Below are 20,172 nucleotides of genomic sequence, written 5' to 3'. Positions count from 1 at the left end.
TTATCCACTCTGGAGGGTCAGAACTCTGGGAGAGGATAAGGAGGGCTCAGGTCTAGCTGCATGGGACAGGCCCTGGCCATCCTGTGCAGGCCAGCCAACCCAAACCAAACTCAGTCTCTCTGAGGACCATAATACATTTGGAGGCTTATTTCAAAACCAATACAAAAGGTCACGAGGATTCTGTCAAAGTTTCATAGTTCTTTCTAGACAGAATGTTGAAATACAGAGGCTTACAATATTAAAGTCTATAGTTTGGTTTGCACATGGAATCAGCCTCTTCTACTCTAATGCACCTCAATAAATGTGGTAGGTAACAGGACGGTAACAGCCACACTTCTCCACAGGTGCAGGTTTAATGATTTTTCATTCATTCAACCACATCATTATGCTGTTAACAAACGTTCTTAGGATGCACTCCTAAGAACGTATGATCTTAGGAGTGCATCCTACGCAGATGCACTCTGTAAGAGCAAGTGTTTAGGCACTTGCTCTTACAGAGTGCAAGTGCCTAAAGAAATCCTTTATCTTCCATGGCAACTGAATGGTTGCCATGGGAGATAAAGGATTTCTCAAAATTTGTATGAAAGAACCAAAGTATGTTTTGGATGAGGGAATAAATATGACATTACAATATGATATAAAGCTCAAAAAAATTTATTTTACATAATAACTCCCCTTTAAAGCAAGGCGGCTTAAATATCTCCACATAGAAATAAACCAACAGAAGACATGGGAAACATGTGGAAGAAAGTTCTCTGGTTAGATGAGACCAAAACTGAACTTTTTGACCTACATGCAAAATGTGATGGAAAACTAACTGTGGCCATCAACACACAGAGGTAAACCATGTTGGTGGCAGCATCAAGCTGTAGGAAAGCTTCTTTTCAATAGAAAGGTTGGATGAAGATCCTGTAAGATGGGCGGGGTTCACATTAACCCTAAATACACAAACAGGGCTGCAAAGCTACAGGGCTCTGTATTGCAGATGTCTGCCCAGGTCCCTCTTGAAAATGAGATCTGGATCTCAACGGGGTTTACCTGGTTAAATAAAGGAAATAAAAAAAAGCATATGGCCTAATAATAGTCCAACTCTAGATCTGTGGCAAAGCTTTAAAATTGATGCTCACAGATCCATCCTGACTGAAGGTCTCCCACAAAAACGTCAGTCCTTTCATGTGTCATAGTTGAAGACAGAGCTGCAATTGAGTCAGGGAAACTGAATATAAATATTCACCACACTTTTCAGATTTTTTGGCAAAAATTCTGAAAAGGACATTTTTCCACCCACTTCACAGTTGTGCAATATTTTAAACATATTGAGGAGTGAAACTGCATTCCCAGTTCAGCATGGCCACCAAGGTTCAGAGCAGCAGTAGTAAAAGTCATCATGCTGAAGCCGACAACGAACGGACAACCGACCACATTAAAACTCTGAGCTCTCATAGACCCCAGTGTTAAAACTTACATCAGAAACAAACACATTTACAGCCCGAAATCTAAGATGAAACATTCATAATTCAATAAGATAGTGAAATAAAAATGCAATCCATTATTGATAAAAAGGGATCACTGAGTCAACCTGGGATGTGTTCTGAATCTTCAGCTTCTCTGTCAGATTCAGCCTACACACTGCTTCTCTCAGGGAAATCTCATTTTGCGCATAAGGTCCTGGAGGAGAGCAACAGCAGAAGATCAGGGGAGTTGGAGTTAACACTTACTCCTCCAGTGAGATGTTGGAAATCAGCAGGGGCAGGGCTGAAGATGGAGGACCAGGGGGGCTGCTGGAGGTGGGTGGGGTTGTTGTGTCAGTGGCCATCCTCCTCTCTGGTGACGACGTCTGTGGGACGATCTCCAGCACTGCCCAGCACCTGGTAAACACACACAGACACGCACACGCACACAAACTGAAAGTTACTGAATGATTAAAACTTGTGTTGCATACATAAATGAGTCATGAACTTACATGTTTAGCCAAACACAGTGAAGATCTTTGGAACTTGGAACTTTGTGGAATATCATTTGATTGGCTCTGACTGGTTACACTGAAAAAATGATTTTTTTTCTCCCAAAGCATTATGCATTTTTTATAACGTTTTGGTGCATAAACACATGAGCATTAGACATCTACAGATACATTGCAACCGTTGACTGGATCGTTGATCTTCCAGTATATCTGGGGTACACTTTTGTTTGTGTTTTTGTTCTTCCAATTTTGTATGCAATTCCTTTGATCTTTTAGTTCTTAATTTTTTTAAGTGTGATGACATTGCTATAATTTTCCCCCTCAGAACTGCTTTAAGAGTGTCCCATAATATCGGAGGAGATACTTCTCCATTGTCATTGAGATCTAAAAAAAAAAAAAAAAAATTATTTCCGTATTTTTTTCCATATTTCCTGTTTGAACCACTGGTTATTAAGAAAATCTTAATATATGAATTTTGTTTCCATATATTATTTTCTTTTTGTAAGCCAAGGTCCACTGTTAAATATACAGCTGAGTGGTCACTCAAATCTATTGTTCAGATCTCACATTTGTCCATCTTGTGCCCGTCTTGAAGTGTCAAAAAATAATCAGTTCTTGTATACACTGAATGAGTGGCTGAATAGTGTGTGGTCCTTTTTACTGGGCTAAAAGTCTCTCCATATGTCTATCAGACCAACTTTCTTAAATAACGTAACAGGGTTTCCCCCTACATTGCCTCTCACAAGCACAAACCTGCCTTCCTTATCCGCCAGTTCATATAATTTTTCAAATTGTATCTTGTTTGAAATAAGAGTAGTTACTCCTCTTGTATGCCCTGATTTGTATGAAGAGAAGAACAATCGGTTGAAACCCATTCTTCTTAGTTTTTCATGTTCACTTTTGTTTAGGTGGGTTTCTTGTAAGTACACTATGTGAGCATGTTCCTTCTTCATTTTGTGAAGCATGTGATCCTTGGAAAAACTCTGTTGCTTCCCACTCTTTCTTCAGCATCTTACTAGGACTTAAACCAGATTAAATCCTCAGTATACCTTTTCTAGTGTAGACAGACAGGATCTGAGACCAGATATTTACATTCTATCTCCAATTTCTGTAACTGCTACCTGCTGAGAAAGAGCTGCATTTATCCATAAATCTTTCTGAATCCTAAACTATGGATGGCTTTTAGCCCCTTTCTCCTAGTCGGAGCAACTGAAGCAGCAACTGAGAAGAGACAAAGACAAACAATGCATAAGCATAAATCACTAATTCAAACCAAAACATTTTGACTAGAACACAACTATAAAAAACAAAACAACCTAACACCGAAAATGTTTTAGTAATTGTGAAATTAGTAGAGACAGGAAGAATCTTCAACATCAAGTCTCCTGCTTCCAGCAGCCTGATGGATTGTTCCACTTCCTGGTTTGCCTCACCACCAATCATCTTTTCCTGCCAGTCCTTCAAACTCAGCAAAACAAAATAGTTAATGATCTAAATAAACATAAAGTGTTTACTAAATGTGTGCACTCATAAACAACCCAATGCAATAACCACCACCAAAAAAACATATGAAATTCTACATATATTATATGAAAACATTTAAATAAATACTAACACTCTGATTTTTTTTTTACAGGAATTTCCTTTAATAGCAGCACAACTCAAACAGCAAAGATGAAAAGAAAATCAGCAGGCTTTGATGTTTATTATTCAGCAGGACTTCCTTATGGTTACAAGTCCAGTCAGGATCTTGGTGAATTTCAGAGGTGTGGCAGTCTAAAGCCTTGTTCCCACTGAGCCGGGTCAGTTTGGTATGCTGTTTTATTTTTTTTCCATAGTACAAGTGGCCCATTCAACCGATCTGTACCTCCCTTCAGTTGCAGGTACATAGGTCCATTGGTACAGTACAAGTAGAGTGGAACTAGTCCCACAACATAGTCAGTTGAATAGAGAACAGAAAAATATCACTGTTTGACAAACATGAGACATAAAGAAGCAGCATTAGACATTTGTGACTTAACTCTGCCAACCCAGTGAGTCTAAAGGAGGTTGGAACTTGTCTCCTGAATACGCCAGGCCCTTCTCCACAGGCTTGGATTTAACCGCTTCATTGTGGTTTTACGGAACCTCCTCAGGGGTTAGAACAAACCCCATGTATTGCATGCAAATGATTTGATTGGCATTCATTGATTGGCCCCTGGATTTCCATCAACAAAAATGCTCACTACCTGCCCATATTCATACTGACATAGTGAGACCACACTGCCAATGGCGACACACTCAACTTGGCAATAACCAAACCAGACCTTAACTGGCTAGAGTGAGACCTGACAATGGAGAAGGGATTATAGTGGACCAAACCGAACCAACTCGCGCTGTACCGCTCATGAAATGAGCCATAGCTGACACTGACAGCCAAGCAGTCTTCCCACTTTAAAGACCTCAGCGGGACAACAGATGGATTTTAGACTGAAATAAATGAGACCGTAACCCAGCAAAGAACAGGTTCTGAAAAGTTTGTTATAAACCGACACTAACATTGGAGGATATTTTTCGTCTTGTTTTTTTAGATTTGACACACTAGCTGAATACCACAGTGTGCTAATTTCTTCTCTCCAACACCAATTCTAGCTGATCTTGTTTTCCTACTGCTAAACCGACCATACGGATCCTATTGCTTGTATACTGAGCAGACACCGCCCCAGAGCAGTGTGTCTGTTGGGTTATGCGCTGCATAGCCTTTGAATTTATCGTGCCCCCTGCTGAATCTCCTGCTGCGAGACACATCAGGACAGAATTATAAAAGCAAAGAGCAACCAGAAAAAAAACAGGGTTCGGCAGTGGAAAAAATAATACTTTGCTTTGTGTTAGCCTATCATTTTATCCTGAGGTCGTTTTAGTTCCACAAATGTTCTTCACATGCTTTTTCACTTTAATTCTACTGTAGTTTGTGTTGCCCATGGTAACAGCAGTGCTTGTGGCATTATGAATTTTGAAAATGAAATGCTGAAACTGTAATCTTAGGACTGGTGAGCAATAGGGATTATAAACTTCCCACAGGACTAATGGGCAGTTTAGCATGTGAAGAGGTGTATTTTGTTAGCTTCCTGCTTCCAGTTGAGTATGATTTCATTAAAAATAGTGGATAACTATGTTTGAAAAGCACTGCCCTCTGATGTAGCAAATCTGCAGATTTATCATCACCTCTTCAGATCACTGCAGAAATTTAATGAGAAGAGGGAAAAGCTTTTCTATGTGGAATGATGGAAAACAAATTATGTCTGTGAGAAAAAAGTTCCAGTAGGTTTTTGAGTAAAGGAAAAAAGTTTTCATTTGACCTTTGATAGGCAGTTACTAAAGCTATTGATATGGAAGGGTTACTGTAATTTTCAGAGACTAATCAGTGATGTGATCTTACCAGAAGACTTTGCTGTATTTTCATTGAACATCTGAGTGGCAAGATTTTCTCCCTCTGAATTCCAAAACCCAGAGATATGATGGCTCTCACCCACAATCCTCACCAGTGCCACAGGAACTGTAATTTGTATTTAGTCCATTTATCTTCCAGTATAACAATCAGCCTCAAGGTCCTGTCTGTCAATAGTTGTCTTGATTACAATAACCTGATGTAATTTCTCCACTCACAGGTCTTATTGGTGGAAAGCTAAGTTAGGGCTAGAAGTGCTTTGTGCTATATGGAGTGTTTATTCTTGTAATTTTTAAGGTGCTAAATTGTTTTTTGTGACACTTTCAATTATATATTACAAACACAGTAAACTTTGATTGCTTTTTTTCTTTTTGGAAATAGTTTCTTCTGCTAATAGTGAAGCATAACAGGCAGAACTGATTAGGGCTGAAACGATTCCTTGAGTGATTCAAGTACCTCGATTATTAAAATTCCTCGAAGAAAATTTATCTGCTTCGAAGCTTCGTTAATTTATATTTTATTATTTAATTCACCGTGTTCCGGCCAGGTTATTACTTGCATTGCGCAGAGCTCTCACTTCCGCCTGAGTTGTTGACAAAAGCTAAGTGTTAGCAGCATAATGTCCAGTTTTCAAGTTCGGCCGTGGGGATTTTATTGGTCTTTGTCGTTTTTCGGGGGACCAATAAATATCGTTAAAATGACGGGAGCGAAGCTTGGAGTACGGCAGCTTTTCTCCCACGGAGCTGCTGCCTGGTGGCTGGTTCAGCAGGGAAGAGCGCTTCAGGTGTATTTATACAGGTGAGCGGATAGACTGAAGACTGCAAGCGGCTGCACATTAGATGATTAATGTAAGTGTAGCTTTACAGACGAACAGTAAAATGTATTTCATATCATCCCGGTCTCAACATGTCGTGGCGGCACACGACAGATGTGTTTCTGTGTGTGACGGATGAAGGTGTCAAATCCCATCTGACACAAAAGCTATATACGTCTGGGCAAGGTGAGAGTTCATCTATAAAACTGACTGAAGATGAATACAGAAACCAAAATCTGGAGTATAGATATTTTTTTATAAGCGTATTTGTGAGCCTGCCTCTTTATTATTACATTGAATATAACTTCAGATTCTTGTTTAACTTTTCTTCAGGTTAACTTAGAAAGTGATCTATTACTGTTACAGGTTAATTTTCTAAACTACAGAAAATTTACTGTTAAGGAAGATCAAATGTGAAAAATTGGACTGATGTTGATATGCGATAGTAACACTGCTGTTATGTTACATTTACCAAGGTTTTATTTTATATATTTTTTTATATGATTACTCGATTAATCGTAAGAATAATCAATAGATAACTCAATTACTAAAATATTCGTTTACAACAGCCATAGAACTGATAAAACCATTTAACTATATAGGCTGGTGCATATCTCTAGTGGGGTGGAGTACAGGACCGACAACAACAGGCAAATTAGAGATGCCTATTTTTGGGCTGTTACAGGAAGCTGGATTAGCCAAAAAGAAACTAGGCCCAAGAAACAAGCAACACTTGAAGTGTTAAGAAACAACTATATCAGGAGACCAACACGTTTTGGGTTGTGACCTTCATCCGGGTGATTGTAAAACACCAGATTGTGTTTAAATGAATAAGTACTGTATAGAAAAAACATTATGAAACAATCGTTCACACAGAAACAGGTAGACCAATCAGCATTCAAGGGGATGGTGCTTGCTGAACTACTTCAAATCTAAAAGTAGTGCCTTCAGCTGTATGAAATTGGTGTGTTTTGCAAAAACAATTCTGAGCTGTGGCTGAAATATGAATATATCTCATGTTTACATCTGCCGCCTCCATGATCTTTAATGACATGTTAAGTGAATAAAATAATTCACATGAGATTTTAATTGCATTTCTTATTTAAGGAAACACTGTAATCCCAAATTGTTTTTTTTTTTTTTACATCAGCAGAATATCAATAAAATATCTGAAATGGAGACATAGCTAGTGTTAGGAACTACACCAGTTTACAACTTTTCCGTTGAAAACACAGTTTCTCTAGAACTAATGAGAAAAAAAACTGAGTTTGTTGGCTGGCTACATCACCTCAATAATGCACAAGGTAAGATGAAGCTTCCAGCGCAAGGAGCAACATACCTACTGAGTAACATGGAGGGGGTTCAGTTTTGTTTTTCTGCATCTGCCAGACGGAACCTTGAATCTGTGTCTGGTAAAAAGGAGCAATAATGCTAATGGGTGAAACACACTGATCAGTGTGGAGAAATTTAGTTTCCTTACAGTCACTTAATGATCATCCAACAAAACAGCTAAAAGCAAACAAGAACGGCTGTGGAAAAAACAGAAACAAAAACAGTGGACCTGCATGAGCCTACATACTAATCCTGCTCAACATCTATGGAAACACTGAATACACCAGAGACAGCATGAGTAGTTTGCTCAGGAAGGGCGGGTCAAGCCTGCTGGGAAATGGAGTAGAGAGGTCACTAGTTTGTGGTGATTGCTGCAGAAGGTCCTGCTACAAAATAACAAGTTAAAGAAACCATCTTTTTTCTCTGTACCATTTTCTTTTATTAAATATTCAGCTGAATTAATGTTGAGACAAAAAGAAATGTATGTTAAAATATTTCAACTATTAAGTTTCACGTTATCTTAGTCATACCACTAAATCTGTCTGCATCTGCATCAGTATTCTGAAATAAACACAACCCACTGAAACAAGAACCAAACTTTCTCATTCAGAGGTGGAACATTGTCTTGAGGAATCGGTCATGAATTATCATTTGCTTTACAACAACGAGAACTCAGGCATCCCTAACAGCTGCTGATGTCAATAACATTCAGACTCCTGTACCGACATCAAACTGCAGGCATGCAGCGGTAACCATTAAATGTTAACAGATCTGGGTTGTGTATTTTTTGAAAGATGATGGATGACCGGGAGGTCAAACTAAACACCCCAGAGGGGATTTTCTCTCCGGTTTTTACGGCTTTTTAAGTTTGTTGAAAATCAGAATGATAATCCTTCAGGATATAACAGGCCTTTGAAAGTTTTCTTAGTGACAATAAAAAAAACCCAGACTGAGAAGCTAAGGTTGAATCAGAAATTCTTCACTCAGAAGCAAAGGCCATAAAGGCCACAGACTGTAGGAAGAGAGAGGAAGGGGGGAGACGTGGGAGGGAAGGGGGGGAAGGAACAAGCGAGCTTTCTCCTCTCTGCAGCTGTTGGTTGAGTCGGCAGTGCAGCTCTGAGAGATTTATCCTTTCATTTGTTGTGGCTTCACTCGAATGCACCCAACAACACACCATTTCTATTTTATTCTACTAGTCTTTCACTCTGCAGGGTGGCTCAACAGAATTATGTCCCCAACGATAATTATCAATCAAAATTATGTTCTGAAAAATGGAGGCAGAGGAAATTGCTTACCAGGACGTCAAGCTAGAAAAGGACCCCCAAAAGAAGAAGTGTGAATGGAGCGAGGGAGCAAGAAAAAGAAAGAGAGAAAGAGAAAGAGGGAGAGAGAGAGAGACTGAGAGATGGAGACGGAGGGGATTTGCATCTGTGCTGGATGAAGGACTCTGATTCCAGTTAATTCAGATCAAATGCTCACAGATGTCAAACTTTTTACAGAGCTCAACCTAGATTGGAATGAAGCAGCATGTTTACGCGAGTTTCCAGTTCAGTTTGCATCAAATATTTCAGACATTATTGAATCATTAAATACCAAACAGTCAGAAGATTAATCTCTTTCAGTGAAAACAGTTATGGTAATCAATTGTGCCATGTTAATGAATTAATTTTAGTTTTTTCAGGTGTTTGCTGATTGTTGCTGAAGGAGCTGAGTGGGGGAGGTGCAGAGAAGGAAGCTGAGACTCTTGGAAATTGCAGCTATAAGGAGGAGCTGCGCCTTGAAGGCAGGCCTAGGTCCACCCAGGTGACGATTCACAGCTGAATGGTTGCCATGGAGATTAAAGGATTTCTTAAACATACATGGAAGAATCAAAGCAACGCTCCAGATATGTATTCGATGAGGGAATAATATTATGACACACTGTAAAGCTACAAAAAAAAAAAAAATCACACAAGATTGTCTCTTTAATAAAAGCATAAAAATAACAAAGGTAAAATAATAGTTTTGTGCATAAGGCAGTAGGGAAAATTTCAAAAGCTGTTTGAAACAACTCGAATGTTATAATGAATCAATAAATGAAATTCTACACTCAAAAAAATGAACTTAGGGGGTTATTAGATTAATAAAAAAATATCATGTACTTTTAACACAATAATTTCATGTTTTAAACAAAAACGTGATAAAATCATGTTGAACAAACAAGAAATTCATCAACTTAACGTTTATGAAATTGAATCATGTTGAGATAACACGATTCATTATAGTCAGACTGATCTTGTGCTGGAGGCGACGAGCGAGATCACGGCAGATCCCGATTCAACTTATTTACTTTAGTTGGACCCAATGTAATTTAATAGAACCAGACCAACTAATTTGCAATGTTTTGGACCAAATAATTGACTTTACTTGATTAAGATGAATGCAAATTTAGTTGAAACCAACTTATTTAACAGTGATACCTTCACACTATGTAATTGATGTACTCATGTCAGTGGCTAACATGTGTTAACATCACATGAAGTGATGGTTAGCTGGTAATTAATCAGCGTTTTTCTAACATTTGCACCATTTCCTGCTTGCTCCATGCTTGTGTCAAAGCACAACTGAATTGAAGTGGTTATTGCATTTATAAAAAATAACATGTTTAACAGAATTATTTTATGTTTCAAAGGCAAATATGACAAAATCACGTCAAATAAACATAAAATTCAACAACCTAGCGTTAATAAAATGTATTCAAGTTGAGACAACGTGATTCAATTTAGTCAGACTGATCTCCCGCCGAAGAGGGTCTAGCGAGACCCGGAGATCACGCGAGACACTGGCGAGATTACGAAAGATCACGCGAGATGCTAGCGAAATTATGGAAGATCACGCGAGATGCTAGCGAAATTACGGAAGATCACGCGAGATCTTGTGTCTGGGAAAACTTCAAACTGTTCTTTCAAGAGAAGCGGGAAGATTCCTGATTTGGATCTGCTTAATTTGAAAAAGGTAAGATTCAGTCTATTTTCATCCGTCTAAATCAAAATAAAAATCGAAATAAAAAGATGCAAATTAAAATAATCAGACTTAAAAAAAACCCATTTTTTTCTATGTTCGGTCACGTTTCTATGTAATTGATGTACTCAAATCATGCTAACATCACATGAAGCAGTGTAAGGGTCACAAAGCTGCTGTCAAGACAACAAACGGACCCCATAAATGTCACAGTTTTGCTCCTCCTGAGGTTGTTAAAGCTCCCTGGAAAAAAGTTGGACTGATGTAAATTCAGCATCTGGTGCCATACAAACTCTGAAGTCTGAGGTTTAGTGGATTGTAAACAATGGGGCCAAACATAAGTCTATTTAAATGTTTTTTTATTATTATTTTATTTCAGTACTGTTATTATGTAGGTAAATGCAGAGTGGACATTGGATACACACAACTTTTGTGGCTTTCTATCGTAATACAGATTCTTCATTTATTAATAATAAAAAGTATTAAATTTGAGTCAGAGGAACCTGCGGAAACCTTTGCTGTTAGAGCTTTAAATGTGCTTGCAATGTCCACATAAATGTCCACCTGCTAACTATGGATTTCTAGTATTGTTTTCTGGCTGAAACACTCAGAGGATTGTCCATTATTCCTATTAGTCCATGAACAGACTTGAGCTTTCTTATTTTTTAAATACATATATTCCTCTGCTCTAAAGATGTATTTTGTTATTGTACTTGTTTTTCCATAAATAATTGTAGTTCAAAAACAATTTTTAAGTTTATCGGTTTAATTTTGAAATGTTGAGGTTTTCGTTTTGATTTTTATGTTTTATATTTTTATTGTTTTCTACCATGTTCAAGTCACCACTGTTCTGCACATACATGCTTGCATGTGCCCAGTGGTTATATTCAGTTTCAGAACAGCTGAAACACTGGGTGCCTTTAAATCTCAACTTAAAACCCACCTGTTTAGAGTTGCTTATAGCTAAATTAGGCTTAGTGCGGTTTTAATGTCTTCAATGTTTTTAATGTTTTTGGCTTTACTTTTTATCTGTTTCACTGTATATTAAATGTGGCATGACTCTGTGTTTCTGTTTTTAATTATGTAAAGCCCTTTGAAATGCCTTTCTGCTGAAATGTGTAAAATTTGATTGATTGATTCATGATGCATTCAAGAGACTTGTACTAAAAGTTTGAATGTTCAGATACAACTCTGCTCAGGGTGAATTACATATTTTAATGTTTGAAAATCTGATCTCTTTCAGAACATCACCTGTCTGTTATCCACCTACATAAGCACTGGTGAAGGGGGTCATCGGCCATCAAGTTTTAGATTGCAGTGGCTAATGGTAAGTTTTGCCAGATCTAAAATGACTGAATCTAGTGTTAGAGCGATTAAGGGTTCAGCTGAACTTGTATTTGGCAAGTCAGTTTTCTTTGTCTTTATTTGCGTGGGGATGTGGAACTGTAAGGAGTGTTGTCTCTCTCTGTCTAGTAGATATGAGCTGCTATCAGCCCTATGCTAGCTACAGAATAGTACAGAGCAAGGGGGAAGAAGGATGAGCAGCAACATGAGATTGTGATTGACAGCACTAAAACTCTCCTGCCACTGACTGGTTGTTTCTAGCACTGGGAGAAGGCAGAGGAAATAGATTTTTCACAGTATATCCCCCTATACTGTACCCTTGTTTCAGACATAAATATTTCTTAGGTGACAGCTTCAGTTAGAAGTTTAAATAAAATGTTAAACTTAATTTTAGTCATGGCATAATGAAAGGAGAATAACAATTTTAAAGATCTTTCAAATAGGCTGCAAGCCACTGATCACTTTCGTTGTGACTTCCTTTGAATTTAAGTTTTCAAGTGTGTGACCCTATAGTATACTGCTGGATTTTAGCGGTTGTTCTCATTGTTTTCTGATCTGCATATTTAGGAAAACACTGCTGAAGTCAGACGAGAGTGGATCCTAAAAGGCCTGGGTGCATACCTGAATGAAGATCCAGAGAAGCTGGAGAAAGAGTACATGGTATGTTAATTTATCTTTGTGTCCACAAAAGAGGTGATTATAGTTGGAGTTAATTGGACTTCCTGTGAATTACCAATAAATTTAAAGTAAGAGATGATCATTAAAACTCTTCTTTTTTTTCACTTGGGTACATTCAATTTTAATTTGACTTTTGAGATGCTTTTAGATTTCTCCCACAGAAAAGGATAATCATTAGTAAGATTGATATAATTACAGTTATTGTTAAGTGGGTTTAAAATGAGGATTTTTAGGTGAGTTAAACTCCACAAAAAGATCTTTGGCCTGTTTTATTTAGCCTTTTTTTCTAACAGCATTGTTTCATACGCAGACAAAAATATTAAGTAACTTTACCTCAGATGTTAGTACTGATCTATTTGGAAATAACTACCACACATAGTCATGACATTTCCTCCATCCAGGAAATAAGACAGGTTCTTCATGTATAAGATGTTTGGTTTGTGTACAGAGTCAGGGCTTTGTACTTGCACATAAATTGGACTGGTTTAGAATGACAGTCTGTGTGGTGGATCCTCAGACTGTCATTTCAATTGAGGAGAACAGGCCATGGAATATGGGGCCTATTTGGGATTCATCCCTTCTCTTCATGTTTTTCCATATGAGACAATATACCGTATTTTACCACAAGGTGCACCGCATTATAAGACGATTTTTGTGAAAATGTAGAAAATATGGTACCTTTTCTAAATGGGAAATCTTATCACTGGACTCACAATTAACACAGACAGGTCTTTGATGGACCTTAGCTGTTGTTGAGTCAGCCAAATAAGTGTAAAGTTATTTTTTTATTTAATGAGATGTGAAATCTCTCCCACCCAAAACCCCACCCATGTTCCCATCATCAAGGTGCACAAATGGCCGAGACCGTCTGTGGAATCTGTTATTCGACCGGAGAGTGCAGAGCCTGGCGATGCCATTGAGGATGTTGGGATTGTCCTGGACGGGGTGGAAGTGATGAACAACTTGAGCAATGCATCTTTACATGTTTTTCTAAAGACCTCAATGGAAAACTAAATTTTAACTGTTACAGTTTGCAAGGTTGAGCGAATTTACTGACACTTTTTATGTTGTTAAGAATTTGATCTATGCTAAACACAGCCCAGTTTTTTTCTGGAATAACAAAACTGACCTTTTGTTGTTTATTTCAACTTTCAACTCAGCTGTTTTTTGTGCTGTGTAAAAAGAAAATGGATAACAATTTTGAAAATACAGTTCATGTTGTACTTTTTCTCATTGTTGAGTGTTCTTTCTTCTTTCAGTGTGGTCTTAAAACACTTCATTTAATAGCACTTAAGAAAATGTCTTTGAATTAACATAATTCAATCATGGAAAGATTTTCCACACGATTATATAGCTTTCTTTCAGCATGAAGCATGTTTGTTCAGCTAACTTAATTTTCATGAGTTGGATCAACGTAATTAAGTAGTGTGAAGTTATCAGTGTAAAATTAGTTAGGCTGGCTCTATTAAATTACATTGGGTCCAACTAAAGTAAATAAGTTGAATCAACCACAAAAATTAAGTTGAACCAACACATTTCCTTTAAATTGGAATAACCTTAATAAATTAAGTTGAACCAACACATTTGCTTTAAATTGGAATAACCTTAATAAATTAAGTTGAACCAACACATTTCCTTTAAATTGGAATAACCTTAATAAATTAAGTTGAACCAACACATTTGCTTTAAATTGGAATAACCTTAATAAATTAAGTTGAACCAACACATTTCCTTTAAATTGGAATAACCTTAATAAATTAAGTTGAACCAACACATTTGCTTTAAATTGGAATAACCTTAATAAGTTAAGTTGAGCCAACACATTTGCTTTAAATCGGAGTAACAAAATTACATAGTGCTGAAATAAAGCAAAGTAATCAGGTGGAAAATCTTTCCATGATTTTTTTATGTTAATCCAAAGAGTTATTTTTTTCAGTGTACAGTGGGGAAAAATGATTATACCAGAGCATTTGCCACATGACTTTGCTTTCAGGATGTGGACTGCAGGTTGGACACAAAACAAAAGGGGGAGAAATGTAGCTAGAAGCTTAGAAATCTCAGGAAAGTGTCCCAGTGGAGAGAGACTTATGGTGTGGAGCCGCTGTACTCTGTTTCGCCAGAAGCCGATCAGCTAAGTACACCATAGGTCAGAACCAAGCAGTCGTGGGGTTCAGCTCAGCGGAATCTGTCATGGCTGTGCAGAGACTCATCTCATGCACCGAGGCTAAACAATTTTTTTGCTGTATGGGTGAATTTATAAAAGTAGAAGGAGGAAACCACAGTTTGGACACTGAAACATGCTGTGTCCACCAGCTGCATAAAACCGCTTGTGTTGTGGTGCTTGGCACTCCAAATAGAGTCAATTTTTATGGGGAAATAAAGTACGTTTGATGAAGTAATATGGGATGGATTTTAGTCTAAATAGAAAAAAGATGACCCAATTTTGATGACACTGCATATTCTGCCATTTAAAGTGGCCAAAGTGTATAAAACACTCATTTTCCAGAGGAAAAATGAAGAATGCAACAAAAATTCTAAACTAAACTCTCAGATAAAGTTGAAGCTCATAAAGTTGCACACCAACTGAGGCATTCCTTAAAACACATCGCCAGGCACACCTCCACTTAACTCAAATATCGTGAATATAGCAATCTTACTGCATGTAAACTTCTGACTTTAAAGAAATGCTTGTACATCTTTTCACACAATGTATGCAAACGACTGGTTTCAGCTCTTAGTGCAGTTTGGTTCAAAAACCCATCCTGCAGAAGCTTTTTCTGTGTAGAGGCCAGAAGACAGCAGGCTAAACATTCTCCCTAAATGCACCTGACTCCCCAGCAGTAAAGTGGGGTTTAAGAGACTGCAGATGGTTTTTGCTCTCTTGTGCATTTAGAGTCCTTTGTGGATGGTTATTTTGCCAGATGGCCTTTTATTTTGGCCCACCATGCTCACCGCTGCTTTCAATGGTCACTCCCTTCGAATGTCTGCCCAGGGTCTCAGAGGATCTTGCTTCTCCAGCCAGTTTTTATTTTCATATGGCTTACCCAGTGTCTTGTAAAAATTATTCACCAGAAAACATTAGAACAAACCCTAACCTATCACTAACCTACTTTGGTGGAATTTATAATTTAATACAGGTTGTATTTGTGAAGGTGAAGAGCAATTTTTCACAATTTTTAACGTGTTTTAGAAATAAAAAATAGACTACTTTGTGTTTTTGTCATGATGGTGTAAAACCTTCTGAGCCACATGAACAGACACTCTCAGAAGACAACTAACAATAAAAGATTATATTGCAAAGAATGAATTATAAATGTACTCAGATCTGGGAAATGACTGGAGGCCAGGAATCAGGAACTCTGGGAGGAGACAGGACAGGTGAGACTGGGCTGATGGTTGAATGTCCATGAGATTTTGAGCAGCACTTATGTACGTTTGTTTAGATAAAGATGCCAGAGAGAAGTGAATAGGGTGTAGTTGTTGATCCTTGTGTGGTTTTCCAACAAGCGGTGGATCTTGTGGCGGAACGAGAATCGCCAAGGAGACAGAAGTGTTGGAGATTGGGCAGGTAAGCGCATGATGATGATGATGATGATGAAGGAGAACTTGAATATGCCAAACGTAGAGATTGTTCCCAAAGAATCAGATTTGTATGGAGTCTTGAACAAGGAAATCCAGAGAAACTCAGGCAGGGAACCAGGTGGACATAGGAACACCAAGAGAGCAAGGGAACACTATGAGACAGGGAGAGCTTGGGTTCACCACATAGGGCTAACACTCAGGGGTCAGAGCTCTGGCAGCCAGCTCTTACTCAGAATGCTGCAGATGTAGCGAATGTAGTGAGAAGGAGGACAGCTGATTTCTGCAGGAGACTCCTGGCCTCGCAGCTGGAGGAAAGCAGGTGGTCCAGACACTCCAGGGTAATTCAGACAGTAACTCATTAGTGTTGGATTTGTCACATGTTGGCTCCTCACATGAATATACCCCAATATGTTTTCAGATGTTGGTAAACTGTCACCACAGACTGTCAGGGTGGTTATTCCTGCAGTCCTCCAGTGGTGGGCTGCCTCAGTGGGCATTTTCCCTCAGGATGTCCAGAGACCTTCACCTTTCTGGAGCAGAGATATCATGTGCCCAAGGCACTGATAAAACATTTCTTAATTAAAAAAAATATGGCTGATGTTCTTACAGAATTGAAGTGCATTAACAATCTCTTGTTTATAATTACTCAATATATTTAATTATGATACTTCTGATGTTCAGATTACACTGAAAATGATTACACTGAAAAGCTGGACTATACTGTAATCTGAGTAGTCCTATTTATAGTTATTTTTTTTCCATGAACTACGTCTTTTGGCTTCTATAAACCATTGTAATTACTGTAATTAATAAAGTAACTCATAGGCCAAAAAAATAAATAAATAAATAAAATCCAGTCTTGAAAAAACAAACGGTGAAGGAAACAGCCTATCGTCGATGGTCGATAAATTCGTCCAATCACGCAACCTTGCGATAAAACGATCCAATTCTTTGGCTTTTTCCATGTCAGATTATCATCGGGTTATTGTCAAAAGTTGCACACTCCTTGCTAATTTTTATCCTTTTCTATCAGGTTTTCAACAAATTACAACCCACCATAGCATGCAGCTTTTTTGAACAGAAAATCCCTAATAATTTACATTGTCAACAGTACAGTTTAATTTTCATTTTTGACTGAAAACTCCTGAACATGACGTTAAAGCCTACAAAAGATGTACACATAATAAAATAATTGATTGGACCAGGCTCTCTGGGTTTTGTCAAATGTATGTTATTAATCCAATAATCAGGACAGAATACTGAGCTGAAAAAAGTAAGGGATTCTTATTTGTTAAGAGTGCTGCATCTAGCTGAGTGAACTGTACAGAGCATGAAGTTTTGTCTGAGTGTGTTTTTTGATTTCTTTGAGTTTCTGACTGATGTTTTACATAAAGGATTTGAATCTTCCTACTTTTGTCCATTTACCAGAGAATGTTCAGAACCATGCAGGTTGTCAGACCTCCAAGAACTGCTCTCCGAAACCACAGGATCTAGACAAAAACAAAATGCAACATCTCATTGGTAATGAGAAAACATGTCATCTGTTTTATATAATAACATCTGAGGCCTGCAAAGCCTGTCTGTACAAGTACAACATGGAGCAGACAATGAAAAGTTTCTATGTAGATTATCAAGTTGGAAAACATCACTGAATCATCTCTATAAAGAATCTGTCATTCAGCAATTCATAGTTAGGCAGATGATGCTAACTATGACTAACCCGTTGTCAGATTAACCCTCAGTGCCTTCGTATCAGATAATCCTATCATTTGTTAGACAACTGGCGGTACAAAAGAGTGAATGAGACAAAAAAAATGACTTGAAAGGAAATCATTAGAAAAATTTAATTAGTCCAATACAGACGCGTGCTAAAATAGAGCACATTATTTTATTCAGTCACTGACAATGAGAAAATACAGCAGACAAAATGCAAACATGTTTTTACTGACATTAAAGTAGAACATTTAAATCTCTTTTTTTCCTGGTAGTAATTGTAAGAAATTCATTTACCTGAGCTTTCAAAAGCAACATATGTGTCCAAATCAAACTGTCTAAAAAGTTGGTCATTTTTGTTTTATTAATTTTTTTTGTCCTGTTGGGTGTCTATGTTGTTTCTAGTTAGGGGTTCCACCCGAAAAAGAACTTTATGATGTTATCAGACATGACTTTTTTTTTCATGACGGTCCAGCTTGCAAGAGCATTGTTCTTTTCTGAACAATGGATTTATATCTTGTCTAATCTTATCTCGTATAAATTTCATTTTCTCTCACATCCATTTTATCCAGTTAAATAAGTAAATTAATACAGAATTCTACAACCCCATTTCAATGGATATCAATCTCCCAGCCAGTAGGCACTACGGTGGTTTAACTCTAGACTCCTTGCCAACTGATGTTTGGCCACCAGCCTGAGTTTAGTCTCCATAGTAACCAACTGTTGTACTGATTGTTGTTTGGTGGTAGTCTCCATTACTTCCAATCCACAACATCACCAGACGCTTAACAGCACATTGTTTCACCATTAGCTGCCAGTGAACAACCAGGTCCAGATAGATTATCAGCGGTTGTCATGGGGACGGTCAGAAACAAAAACACACACGTCTAACTTATGGGTGTACATGCTGCGTGGGTTATTACAGCTCTAAATGATCCATTCTATTATCCAAGGGACAAATTTTATTCCTTTAAATAACTTGATATTGCGCTCCATGGGAGGGAAATATCAAACTCTTCCAATATTTTTTGGAAAACATCTTAAGCACTTCAATGACCACTTTGCACATTTTATTAAGATTGTGGAATTTCTGCTCATCAGAAAACTGCAGAAACAATTTTTTTAACATGTAAAATTATGCTAATTATTAATTTCCTTATTTTATTATGTTCTTAAAATGGTACCCTAAAACCCTTTTTGTAGTTTCGACAAGCTTCATTTGTTTGTCAATATAGACAGTAAACAAATTATCAAACAAAGTAAATATGACCCAGTTATCATGTAGGACTTTGTTGAAATCAAAATGTTACAAAACTCTGGACCAAAAATTGAAAACTTATTTCAGTCAAACCAAACAAAACAAAGAAATAGGGTCCATATAAAAGGCATCTTCAAATTCTTTTAAAGAAATATTTTCCATTCCTCTGGATAATTGTTAATTTTAAACAGTTTTGTAGATATCAATATTTCATAGAATCAAAACAAGGAGCTGCGAGAACTGAAAGTCATTCAGTTCCATTGCTTGTTTTTAGAAGTCAGCAGTGAAAGAACATCAAAACAGACAACAGAACAACAAGTAGAGGCAAATTAAGTCTAAGAAGCAATTACTTGTGTTTTGTTGTGTGAGATCTGAGAGAATAGCAGAGGCATCACATTCACAATCCCACCTGTGGAGACATGAAGAAAACAAGAGGTTAATTTCTCAGTCATTTACATAGTCTGATTTATTTGTGTTCTTTTTTGTTTTTTTTGACTTGTTATTTTCTGGAAGCGCCTCGATCAGAATGTTGCAGCAAATTTCCAATCTCCAGTTTTTATAAAGCTTTGGTCCTGTTCAAGTGCTAGTTTAGATTTTTATTTATTTTTTTCTGGAAGTGAGCTTTTTAGAAATCTAATCGTAGGGCCATTTGTTCTGGTGAAAAAGAAGCACTACCATTCTCTTTTAAAATTGTAGACTACTCTGGATTCACAAAATTCTTCTGTGGAACAAAGATTAACAAGGATTAAAAGACATGGAGAAGAGTGTTTTAATTTATTTAAAAATAAATTAATTATGGAGAGTTTGGCCATCTGTAGATTTTTCCGTAGAGCATATGTAAAATATTTATATTAAATAAATATTCGGGAAGCTGAAATACCTCAGTGCTACTTGACATGCTCTTGGCTAACGTTTGAAAAGCAGTCAATCTGTTGTTTATTTTCCTCTGAGATGATTGGATGAGAGCAGAGATCAGGAAGACTGTGGCTGTTGGAGTCTGTGGTATGCTAGACATTTCTCACTGTGTTCCAACAAACTCCAACTTTTCTAAAAGCCAACTA

The 20,172-nt window shown here is 37.4% G+C and overlaps 2 protein-coding genes across 2 annotated transcripts in view; one reads left to right on the top strand and one right to left on the bottom strand.

The window, feature by feature from the left end:
* LOC106908354 (uncharacterized) overlaps positions 1-20,172 on the bottom strand; it is an 86,152-nt gene that overhangs the window by 17,753 nt on the left and 48,227 nt on the right. The window contains exons 10-12 of the mRNA XM_088005111.1: positions 19,462-19,520; positions 17,566-17,630; positions 1,719-1,868 (exon numbers count right to left, since the gene is read on the bottom strand). Of these exons, the coding sequence (XP_087861237.1) occupies positions 1,719-1,868; positions 17,566-17,630; positions 19,462-19,520 (274 nt within the window). The remainder of the gene's footprint in view (positions 1-1,718; positions 1,869-17,565; positions 17,631-19,461; positions 19,521-20,172) is intronic.
* On the top strand, positions 9,756-13,786 carry LOC148160004 (uncharacterized). Its single transcript, XM_088005109.1, has 4 exons — positions 9,756-10,530; positions 11,780-11,863; positions 12,448-12,540; positions 13,405-13,786. Exons 1-4 carry the CDS (start codon positions 10,417-10,419, stop codon positions 13,570-13,572), a joined length of 459 nt encoding a protein of 152 aa, XP_087861235.1. The 5' UTR covers positions 9,756-10,416; the 3' UTR covers positions 13,573-13,786.

Source organism: Poecilia mexicana, unplaced genomic scaffold (assembly GCF_051168715.1).
Source record: "Poecilia mexicana isolate PSO_F unplaced genomic scaffold, ASM5116871v1 scaffold_4, whole genome shotgun sequence".
Taxonomy (NCBI): Eukaryota; Metazoa; Chordata; class Actinopteri; order Cyprinodontiformes; family Poeciliidae; genus Poecilia; species Poecilia mexicana.
The sequence above is the reverse complement of the archived record's forward strand: the minus strand, read 5'-3'. Positions and strand labels throughout refer to the sequence as shown.